General features: G+C 34.5%; 1 protein-coding gene across 1 annotated transcript; it reads right to left on the reverse strand.

Moving 5' to 3' along the window:
• Positions 1 to 6: 6 nt before the first annotated feature.
• Positions 7 to 11,713, reverse strand: LOC134260393 (lysosomal alpha-mannosidase-like; the record flags this gene model as incomplete). Its single annotated transcript, XM_062742956.1, has 20 exons — positions 11,601 to 11,713; positions 10,327 to 10,429; positions 9,607 to 9,780; positions 8,528 to 8,721; positions 8,195 to 8,303; positions 7,984 to 8,081; positions 7,603 to 7,674; positions 4,437 to 4,553; positions 4,132 to 4,335; positions 3,938 to 4,010; positions 3,681 to 3,720; positions 3,316 to 3,385; positions 3,066 to 3,185; positions 2,846 to 2,962; positions 2,411 to 2,540; positions 2,019 to 2,086; positions 1,606 to 1,833; positions 996 to 1,114; positions 326 to 427; positions 7 to 77 (listed from the first exon to the last, which is right to left on the reverse strand). Coding segments are annotated over exons 1-20 (2,284 nt in total), but the record flags the coding sequence as incomplete, so codon positions are not given.
• Positions 11,714 to 12,305: the final 592 nt, after the last annotated feature.

Below are 12,305 nucleotides of genomic sequence, written 5' to 3' on the forward strand. Positions count from 1 at the left end.
TTCTGCTATTGATTGGGTAATAATTTGCAGCAACTGGTTCCAGTGTCTTGAACTTCCAAGTATCTCTATGATTTCGCCTGAAAAAGATACACGGATGTTGCATTTTCTTAAATTCAAAAGAATAATGTGCATCCACACTCCAATTATGAGCCTTTAAAATCAATCAAGTTATAAACTCACAGTACAAGTGATATGTGAAAGATGTGCAGAAATATAGGTAAGGGATTGTTTTGTATACACAAGCATGCCAAATGCCATTTACAAAAGCTCAAAGATATACTGAAATTCACAAAACAGAGTTAGAAATATAATGATAATTTCTTACGTTCTTTTAAGAATTTCTCTTCCATTGGCATCAGTATAGAAGACGCCTTTGGTTGGTAAACCTGTGCTATACTTTGTAATGATTTCTTTTCCCATACCATCACTGAAAAAAAGATAAAAATTCTAATTTAACTAGCATCAGAGGGGTAACTTAGTTTCAATGACACGTTGCTAGTTAAGTCTGTATAAAATTTCATAAGTACTGGCTCCAGGATCAGACTTAGTCTTAAGTCAAATTTTTAACAACCAGTACATGTTAAATGTTTACCATTAGTCAACCAATTCTCTACATTTGAAGATAAAAGCACTTTGGTGGTGCAATAAGTAATATTTTAATTTGGACTATTTGACTTCAACAAAATTTCAGCACCAGCAAAAGATTTTGACTTACTGAAGATTCCTAAATATACACCTGGAATTAATTATAGTGTAATTTCGCTAGAAGCACCACACATGAAATTAAATTACCTTTGGTACTCGCCTTTATTTTCATGGTGCTGAAATCTATTTTAAAACTCTTGATCAACCGTCCATTCGCGAATTCTTATTCTCGTGATTCACAGTTGAGCCCATTCGCGATAAAAAGTACTCGCAAAAAATAAGGAATCTACAGTAAGCTCTTTCATGATCCCAGGGCTTTGATAAGTTTTATGAGGGCTACACAAACTGACCTGATAGGTATTGGGCCTATTGTCCACTCTAACTCGGCATAGTTGGCCTGGTCATACAGTCTGACCACCTGGGACACCCAGGGTGAGAACTGCTGTCTAACTTCCTGGACCAACTGGCCCTAAAATGAGAAAGAAATGTTATCTTATAAGCTGTCAGGTCATATGCAGATTTTACACAGATATACTGTTGATGTATTCAGAAGATAATAAATCCCAAGGGAATAATAATATAATTTTCATCCTTGTGATAATTTTTTTTAAAAGTTATCTCTGTCTATGCATGAATTTGCACAGTCATATTTTTAAAAGAACCAGAGCTTCCATTTGAATGACATAAATGTACATAATCAGCCTTGGTGTCAGAATATGCCTTACTGTATGCTATGATTTGAACACAATAGCACAATAACATGAAAAACAAAAAATTATAAATGGACCGACAGAACAACAGATTTCAATAAGATACCTACAAATTCATGTAAGAGTCAAGTACACCCCCTTCCAAAAAATAAAATCCTAACGAGTAAGTTGTGAGAGTTACAAGTATAAAACAAAATATGGGGAGGGAAAGAAAGTACACCTACATCTTATATGTAACAAGAAAATCTACCTCAACGTAATAGTTTTTCTTCATTAACTGAGGCTGAAAATTATATGTAGCTGTGGTCAGAGGTCTAAACACATAGGCCCCCGAGGCTTGGTACTTTAACACGCTGGTGTTCCCAGGGTGGCCTACATAGTACATAAAGCTCTGCTGGAGAGGAATGGAGGCCCCAGAATTCAAATTCTTCATTGACTTCAACTGCCCAGATTTTCCATCAAACATCAGAGATAAATGCTGAAAAACAAGAATTTCATTATATTGGTACTTATATCTAGATTTATACTATCATAATCAAAATTCTCACATAATTTGAGTAAAAAATTTCTTATCTTTATAATTTTCTTCCTAGGATAGTGAGAAATGCTTCCTTTCATTTGAAAATTAAAAGATGAGATAAGTGAAACATAATTAGTACAAACCTGATTCTTTATGACAACATCTGAATTATCATACTGGTGAACAACAGACTTCTGTGACTTGTTCATTCCTAAACATGAAACATAGCTAAAATAAAACTTCATAAATCCTTTACAAATCTATTCAAATTCTTAAAGGCATCGGAGTGTACTGTAAATTCCTAAATATAAGCGTGGAATTAATTATCGCGTAATTTCGTGAGAAGAATCACTCAAGAAATAAAACTACTCGCTTTTATTTTTATGATGCCGAAATCAATGATAAATCTCTTCATCAACTATACATTTGCGAATTATTATTCTCAAGATTTGACATTGAAGAGGCGTTTTGCGATAATAAGTACTCGCGAAAAATAAGGAATCTACATTTCACCTATGTATACATGTAGACTTACCCTGGCTCATTTTGATGAAGAAGGTGCTGAAGCCAAGGGGAGGTAATGAGACATTGAAAACAAGTTCATTCTCTGCCAGGGATCCATTCCTCTCTGGGATTTTCTTAGTCTCGCTGCTGATGGGTAAAACCTGTAGGTCAAAGGTCATAAGATCAAATGTCAAGGATTTGTTTGAATAACAAGATAGCTTCAAAGGTTTCTTTCTTTGAGAAATTATTTCTTTAAACTTTTAAAACTCCTTTACAGGTCTGATTTTAATGTACACGTGTATCTGCATGATAAATATAGGGATTTTTTTAATCTTTTAATTCAAATGGAGAAAAACACCTGTATTTAAAAACAGAGTCAAATAAAATTAGGGGAAGGAGGTAATTTTAAAAGAAAGAGGAAAATTAAGGATTAAGTTTTTTCCTTGTACATGTAGTTGATACAAACCTGCGATGGTATACTCTTGCCATTGGGATCTGTTATGACATAGGATCTACCTATGACAGGAAGTCGTATCCAGTGATTCAGTGACCTTCCCAAAGGATTGTACACAGTCATGGTAAACTGCGAAAAAGTTAAATAATCATATTTGTTACAAATGGTGCAGTGATTTTACAGAAGGGTGTGACAAGATATGGATTAATAGACTGTTTATACCGACACAGACCTGTTTGTTATTTTCTGTTGCATGACACATGCTGATATTCAAAAGATTACAGAACAGCTGGTCTGGCGGGGCTTCTTTCTGTTTTGGAAATAATTTCTTGTAGGCATCATTGACCACTTTCTGTAAAAGAAATAAATATAAAATGTCAAACAAATCATGATAAATAAAAATGTATGCAAAATGTATCTTCAATTAAAATGTGTCACTGCTATTTTTAAATGTCTCTGCAGCACAGAACTATAAGGCTCACCTGACATTCATAATTTCCCCTTGCTAGCCTCATTGCATAGTCATAAGCCACAGCCTGTTTTTCTGTTCCTCTTTAAAACATTTTAGTGAATTAAACATTATCTTAAAACTATAGACTGGTCTTTCTCCTTCCATTTCAATGGATTCATGTGTTTAAAAAAATCTGCTGAATAATCATGCTATGCAAACCTTGCAACTTTTCACAATTTTAGAAATAAAATTGTACATACAATGTACTATTTCATTTACACACTTTTGATAATAATAATATTTTTTATAATAAATAATTCTTAAAGATCACTTGAAAGATTTTCTAATTTTTGTGCAATCTTTGTTCCTGTATGGCTGAAAAACAACAATACTTACGACACAGCGTCATGATGCTGTGCTACACCCATTGCTTCCTCTGTAAAACAAATTCAAACTTAAAATTTAACAAAAAAAATGCATAAAAAAGGTTTGCCTTTTTTGTCATTTTCTTTTTCTTTTCAATTTCTATATGATATGTCATTTTCCCTTTAGGGTCATTAAGTCAATCACTGTGTTTCAAAACAAAATTACATGATCTTCATATTTCACACAAAATTCAATATAAAACATAAGAAATAAATCCTATAACATACTTAAGACTTTAATGTTGAGTGTGCTATTGTCAGAATCTTCTAACACAGCTAAGGCATCCAGTTGTTTGCACACCTAAAACAGAGATCAAAGGTCAGAGGTCTTGAACTTTGTTTTAGTCATAGGTTACAGATGCAACTTAGGAAACTAAAAAAAAAGATATTTAGTCCTTCACATTCAGGATTTGAGTCTCTACCTGTAGGAAGTTGTTAGTCTGCCTGACGTAGCCCTTGAGGGTGGGGCGACTGGTGTAGTACCCCGTCCAGTAGGAGTGGGGGAGGTGGGCATATGGGAAGAAGTCGTCTTTCTTGGTGGGCCAGGTTTGATTGGCTCGGTTCAGCTGATACAGATAACAGCTGGGCGTGGAGTAGAGCAGATTCACCTTACTACCATTGTCTTGCTGAAATTATGAGAAAAAGTTTTTGCATATTGTCTTCTTTTATGTTCAAATTTCAATCAAGTGCTTTTTCTTTCTCAGAGAAGTTGTAGTGTTACCAATACCTGAGCATTTACAAGCTTGATCAGTTTATCCATGTTCTTGAACCACATGTGAGCATTCTGGTAGTTGAAATCGCTCCCCATCGTCATCATCAAGTGATTGGTAGCATAAGCAGTGGCCTGTAATCAAAATCAACCATATAGCACCTGTATTAAGAAATGAATGTAATATTTTTTCCTTTGATCGATGTATCAAAGAAAAATTTGGACGGAAAACTTGCACAGATCCAGGTATATTATCCTACCACATATACAAAATCAGGAGTTAGAGCTAATTTACTTCCAGAACCAGGTAGAATATAATTTTATTGTGAGAAAGTTTTCCCATCCTTTGAATCATTTAATTTCTATAAAATACTTGATTCTGATTGGTTTAAAAATTCTTTTGATACCTGCATCAATAAAATGTAGAGTTCGCTTGCACTATTATAAGCAGCCGGAACTACTTTGGCAGTCTTTACATGTATATTTCCCGCTTCCAGTTTACTTCTTGGAGGAATAATTAAATACTTTTACTTTAATAAATATTTTCCTGAATTTCGAAACCTGTCCGTTACGTCCCCGACTTATTTTCTACTTTCGTTTCTTTTTTAATTATCCCCCTTTGCTAAACAAATCAAATGGTCTGCATAACAACAAGACAGTTTTGTGAAAGAAGGAAAGAAATCGACATACTTTTGTTAAATGTTTGGCTTTGAGATGTCTGGTATGAACAATAGAATTCTGAAGAAACGTTTTTTTATGCTACCAAAGAGAAGAAAAATTTGGACGGAAAAATGCGTAGCGCATTGATGAAAAAGTTTTCCGTCCAAATTTTTCTTTGATACATCAATCAAAGGAAAAAATATTACATTCATTTCTTATCATTTAATTATGCTTTTAAATTAATAAAATGAATCTTTCTTTCACCTTTCTATTAAATTTACGCATCAAAAACAGTGCGCACGAATACATCACAACAACGTTAACGTTGCTGAAATTCATGGGCTCAAACGGAGAAACGTTCTCAAATATTGTCGTGGCATTACCAGCATTCTCTGAAATAGTTTACAGTTCTTTAACACAAAAAACTTACCTGTTTTGTTATCCCAATCGGTATATTTTCCCTGGTAAGTTATCTAAGTTCGTAAATGTAAAGGGAAGCTACTCAAATATCCTAACAGTTCTCACGTTTGGTCACAGAAATTTTGGATTTCATTTGCACATCTTTTCATCTGAATTTCAAACCGAACATATAAATACGTATCACAACCTGTCAATGCTGTAAAACCTGAAAGATTCTGCTGCCGACTGTTTAAGAATAAAAGAATCTGTCCTCATTCATGCAGTGTCGTTTTTCTCGATCATTCGTTTCCCAAGTTTTAACAGATTAACGGTTTTTCCTCTCTTTGGTAGCATAAAAAAACGTTTCTTCAGAATTCTATTGTTCATACCAGACATCTCAAAGCCAAACATTTAACAAAAGTATGTCGATTTCTTTCCTTCTTTCACAAAACTGTCTTGTTGTTATGCAGACCATTTGATTTGTTTAGCAAAGGGGGATAATTAAAAAAGAAACGAAAGTAGAAAATAAGTCGGGGACGTAACGGACAGGTTTCGAAATTCAGGAAAATATTTATTAAAGTAAAAGTATTTAATTATTCCTCCAAGAAGTAAACTGGAAGCGGGAAATATATATGTAAAGACTGCCAAAGTAGTTCCAGCTGCTTAGTGCAAGCGAACTCTACATTTTATTGATGCAGGTATCAAAAGAATTTTTAAACCAATCAGAATCAAGTATTTTATAGAAATTAAATGATTCAAAGGATGGGAAAACTTTCTCACAATAAAATTATATTCTACCTGGTTCTGGAAGTAAATTAGCTCTAACTCCTGATTTTGTATATGTGGTAGGATAATATACCTGGATCTGTGCATGGTTGAGGAGGGATAGTCCTTCCCATTGTGTAGGACTGAGGTAGAGAAACCTATCTGCATCTGTGTGTTATATGAGTACATGTAGGATAGTCTTCCTGGTTTACTATGTCATTGAGGTAGCATGGTAGTGTGTGTTTGGGATATGGTAGTCTATGTGATTCTGCATATGTAAGAGATACAAAAAAGTCTACATGGGTCTGTTTGCACTTGAATTGTCTACCTTTTCTGTGTGTGCAATTAAGGTAGGATTAGTATACCTGATTCAGATAGGATAGTCTACCTGATTGAGATAGGATAGTGTACCTGATAGTTTACCTGGTTCTCTGTATAGCTGTGATAGGATAGTGTACCTGGTTTTATAGTGGTTGTGATAGGATAGTTTACCTGGTTCAGATAGGATAGATTACCTGGTTCAGATAGGATAGTTTAGTTGATTCAGGTAAGATAGTTTACCTGATTCAGATAGGATAGTTTACCTGGTTCTCTGTGTAGCTGTGATAGGATAGTGTACCTGGTTTTATAGTGGTTGTGATAGGATAGTTTACCTGGTTCAGATAGGTTGGTTTACCTGGTTCAGATAGTATACACTTATCCACTGGTCGTGAGTGGGATAGCTCTTTTATCAAACCCGCGACAGGGAACTATTCCCCGAGGGCTTGCCCGAGGGGAATAGTCCCTGTCAAGGGTTTGATAAAAGAGCTATCCCAATCACAAACAGTGGATAAGCGTTTTATTATACTGATGTATGATATAATTTCTGATGTTTGAATTTTTTGGAATGAGATAATACTGCAAGAATAATCTGAAATCCTGATGACGTCACAATGCTTTTAGAGTCATTATGACATCATCAGTCTATAGATCTATAGATGGAAATCAAAATTGGCGGCAAAAATTGCATGAAAATTTTCCGAGGGTGGATAGCAAAAACTATACCCCGGGGTATAGTTTTGCTATGCGTGGACTATACAAGATAGTTATTTTACCTTCTGAACTTTATATAGGAAACATTTTAACAGAAGTATAATAAAATAGATTACCTGATTCAGATAGGATAGTTTATCTGATTCAGGTAGGATAGTTTACCTGATTCAGATAGGATAGTTTACCTGGTTCTCTGTGTAGCTGTGATAGGATAGGATAGTGTACCTGGTTTTATAATGGTTGTGATAGGATAGTTTACCTGGTTCTGTGTGTAGTTGTGATAGGATAGTTTACCTGTCCTGTTTGTAGCAGTGATTCAATAGTTTACCTGGTTCTGTGTATAGTTGAGGAAAGCTTTTGTTTTCTGATCTGCATTATAGCCTTCCATATTTTTGTCATCCTACAAAATTTATTTCAACATTTTTATTTCAAGTTTAGCTAAATGTATCCATTACAATCTACTCTCTATATGTGTGAGATAAAAAGCAGATGCTTCTTTTTGAAGTATTATTTGCTCTCTGTCTTCTAAGCACATCATGTGCTACAAATTGTTTTAAGCCGTTCTGAGAATTCTAGCGAGAAATTTTGCACTAATGGTCAAAGCACTCAAGTTCCATGAGCTGAGATCGATACAACTGTACCAAGAAACCTAGTGAAAATACTCAAAGTTCTACAGTATGGGAACTGAGATCAATACACACACACTCACCATGATAGGATCATCATGACATGATGAGTCCCAACAAAATCCTGGTGGGGGATTGTAGCCGTGGTACAGGACCCCCGAGAACAAGTCACTGCTGGGACCTAGAATAAAAAGAAAGGTCGTTTACAAACTAAAGCAAGTTACAATATAAACAAACCTTTAAGAAAGAAGCATGACACAAAAGCTTACTATAAAGCATGTTTATTTTACATACCTAAATTGTCAGGACTGCCCTGCCAAATCATTTCCATGGATTTTGTTAGAGCTCGATTAAACTTGTCTTGATAGTCTAAACGTCCAAAGAACAGGCCGTCATATCCCATCTGTAACAGTAATTCTTCTATAATAAAATCTTTATAAAGCAAACTCTTCAAACTGAATCAATGACCAAAGTTAGTAAGATGCTTTGATTCACAACAGGTATTTGGGGAGAAGGCTAAAATGAATTTGCCTGCTGCACAATCACAATCACTTTCTGTGTAATAAATTATGCGTGAAAGAAAAAATAAACATTTAGTCAAGGACTAGTTTAGTAGGAGAGACTTGCATGAGCAAAGAGGGAAGCTTGCTCCCTGGAGTGTCCAAACGGATCAATCTGCCATGCTACGCGAGGTCTGCCACAATCTCCAAAGTTCTGTCGCAGGAATTCCAATCCCAGAGAATGTTCATCAATGATTGCATTATAATGTGTGGTGGCTTCATCGTCCATACACCAGCCACCTAAGATAAACTCAAGGCGCCCTGTCCAGAAGTACAAAGATATAGTATTTCAACATTACATACATTGAAAAACACAGTCAAAATTTTTTTTAATGCCTGGAGTTTATATAATTACATGAAGATATAAAAAAACCTCCAATTTAAGAAATTTAAACTCAAGAAATATTTTTTTATGGAAATAACAAATTAAAGTATTATGAAGCTGGGTGCTTTGAGGCCCTAGCTATTTTACTACAAGTATTGTATAGGTTATAGTAACGAAAGTAACAATTCGTGAAGGAGCAGTATATACATGTACCCTGGTACTCTCTTTTTGATAAACTGATTTCCTGAATTATCACAGTTTTCTAAATTTTATACACCATACACATAATCATGTAGTTGCTTTTCAACTTTATTGGTTTGTTAAGCATTTCTAAAACATTTCATTCATGATCAAGACCTTATTTGATGTTGTTTTCTTGCATGGTCATTGACTTAAATTCTAGATATAATCAACTTTCTTTATCATGTTTATTACATGTACATGGTCTTGACTTGCAAAGACCCCTATTAATTTGTTGTTCCAAGGACAATGAATTGTAAATAAGAGGAGTATTTTCATTTTTAGCATAATTGTCCTCTCAAGCTCAAGGGCTTCAAATAAATTACCTAATAATCTGTTATAAATTATATCACAAGTTTAAGAATCACCCTGTAATAAAATTCAGAAGTACTTTGTGTACCTCAATACTGATTGTAAATATATACCTAGAGCTAGTAAATATTGTTAGTTTTACTAATATTATAGTGTACCAGTATGCACTATGGAGATATAATATTTCATTGACAATAACTTTTTTATCAAGTTTTCGCAGACATTTTAAACAGAGAGCATCGCTTCACACCCTCTGAATTACACATTACCCTCATTAACGAGTCCTTTGACCAGATGCCTGATCCTGTCGTGTTGCTGTCTCCACCATCGTGCAAAGAAAGCAACTTCCACGTAAATAAATCTTTTGGTTTTGTCTGCCGTAAGTTCCTGGATAACCGAGTCCAGTATATACTGCACTCCAGCATTCTGTATATCATTCTTGTCTAAAATATTACACAACTTATCATTTTAATGCAAGAATCAAAACCATTACTACATATGATATACATGTTAGATATTTTAGTTTAATTTCAAGGGAAATAACTCAGGTGTTAATTCTCCAACAAGGAGAGATGAGGTAGATTCAGATGAACATTAATTTCAGAAAAAATGGCATCAACAGTCTGAACAACACTTTACATGGGTGTTCCAAAACTCAGCTTATGAAGAGAGAATTTTTATAATCCAAAGGATAAACTTTGAATATATAAAACTAATGATTACTCTTGCAAAGAAAGAGCAGGAAATTCTAAAAATCTCCATCTGTCAAATTGAAATGCGGATGCACTGACAAGGAATTTCCTAATAACATTGAATAAAAATTCTAAATATTTGTCAAATTGACAGAAGGGTCCATCTATTCTTCAATGAATAGAGTTTTTTAATAATTGTCAAACTGATATTTTCATGCTGTATTTCCTTTTATTCAAACAAATGTTTTAAAAATAAGATTTGCAAATTAAAACGATTCCTGAAAGTTAGCCCCTTACCTCCATAATAATATTGGTCCACTGTTTTAAGCCAGCCTACATCATCATGAGTATGAGGAACCAAGTGGACATTAATCATTCCATCCTTAACAGGGTTACAGCTCTGTCAAAGCATTGAAAGTCATGTTTTATATATCAATAGCAATCTTTAATAGGTACATGTATGTCAAAACTTTTAACTTATCGGCCACTACAAATAAGATCTATATTTGATACTATTCTTTGTATTTTTCTTGAAATAATAAAGCAAGGACTTCTGTGTGATTGTTACTTTATATTGCACTTTCCTTTTTGGGTGACAAGGGTCTGAATATTAGCTATTTCATAGCTGCCAAATGAATTAATTTATCACATAAAACTGATGGAAAAATGAAATGCTGAATAAAATGCATGACATGAAAGCGTGCAATGGTTCGGGCCATGCATATCGGCCTGGGTAGCTCAGTCAGTAGAGCACCTCAGGGTTCCTGGGTTTAATTCTTGGTCCATCCATACATTTTCTCCTTTACTGTTACAGATTTGGTGCCATTAACCCGTGATTTGCAGGTGAAAGTCCTGGAAGGTGCTAATAAGAACAAGGATTGTGTCTTCAAGGACAGAGAGTCAGTTTAAGGAGTGGGAATGCAATGTCTTGAGCCAAGGATGTTGGCCTTGATAGCTCAGTTAGTAGAACACCAGTAGTGATGCACGGGTCACAGGTTCAATTCCAGGTGTAGGTCCAGCCTACTCCAGCATGCTATTCACATTGAGATACTTTTAACTTAATTAGTGCTGCGTAACGAGGCATATAAGGTGCGTAGGGACGTTAACCAAACCTCTTAATTGTGGGAGTACATATGTAGGGTCCAGCCACGTACATTATTTTCTTCTTTTCTGTTACAAGTAGAAATTTTTTGTAAGGAGGTAAAATGGTTCTTAAAAAGTGGGGAAAATCTTGTATGGAGGTACAAATACACCATATAGTTGTTCTATGGCATTACTGCATAATCAGCTACTGGCAGATCTCAATACCCATCTGCATGCACCTCCTCAATTAAAATCCTTTTTCGTCCTTTCTAATTTCTTTTTTTTTTATTTTTCCAAATGATCTGTAGGGGATACATTTTGAGTTTCTCTCCATAAAAACAATGTCAAAAGTCAAAACTATCGTCACCTTTCTGCGCCTTTTTTATAACTGTCACATGCTGGACAAAATTGTTTGCATAATCAAGGCAATAATAGGAACATTTGCCAAATATTGCAAGGTGACATAAAAATCATGAAAAAAAGCAAACCTGATATCCACATTTTGAGAAGCTTCCATTAATGAAAATTAGAATAAGGCAAACACCAAACGTAGGGGTCCACATTCTTCTGCAACTGAATTGTGAAGTTGTTGACAGGTGAGGTCACTATCAACAACAGGGGTGGGAAGATAAACTTTGCTCGGTAATTTCGGGAATTAAATGAAAAATTCTTCATACTAAATCAAACTTAGGATAAGAAAACTTCTTTCTATTCTTTAACAAATTAAATTTTGAATGGTTTTCACTTTGGATAAACATAAATAGGAAATGCGAAAGTGAAAACTCATCCTGTCACCCCCATAAATGAAACAACCTTCTTTCGATTTGCAGACCGGCTCTGTCTGGAGTCTGCTGTGTAACGTTAGGCCTATATAGCAACAGTCCATTTACCATGTGTAATGATTGAGTTGTGAATGTGTATTGTATATTGTACAAAAAATTATAGAAAGTATTCACAAGCCATATGTGCTGCCAGAGACAATCTATTTTATGTATCCGATCCCGATGTCAATTATGACATTTTGTTCATAGAAAATGATTAAAAACATAGGCAATAAAAAAGCTGGATTTCTGAGCATGTTTAGGCAAAAGAATCGTCAATTGATAATTCTCGCCATTTAAAAAATTTTATTTGCCCGATGCATTATGTTGGACATAGTTTCATTATTTAGCTTCTAAGAATAAAAAAAAATT

Source organism: Saccostrea cucullata, unplaced genomic scaffold (assembly GCF_032062105.1).
Source record: "Saccostrea cucullata isolate Sc308-1 unplaced genomic scaffold, CSIRO_AGI_Scuc_v1 ctg10236, whole genome shotgun sequence".
Classification (NCBI taxonomy): domain Eukaryota; kingdom Metazoa; phylum Mollusca; class Bivalvia; order Ostreida; family Ostreidae; genus Saccostrea; species Saccostrea cuccullata.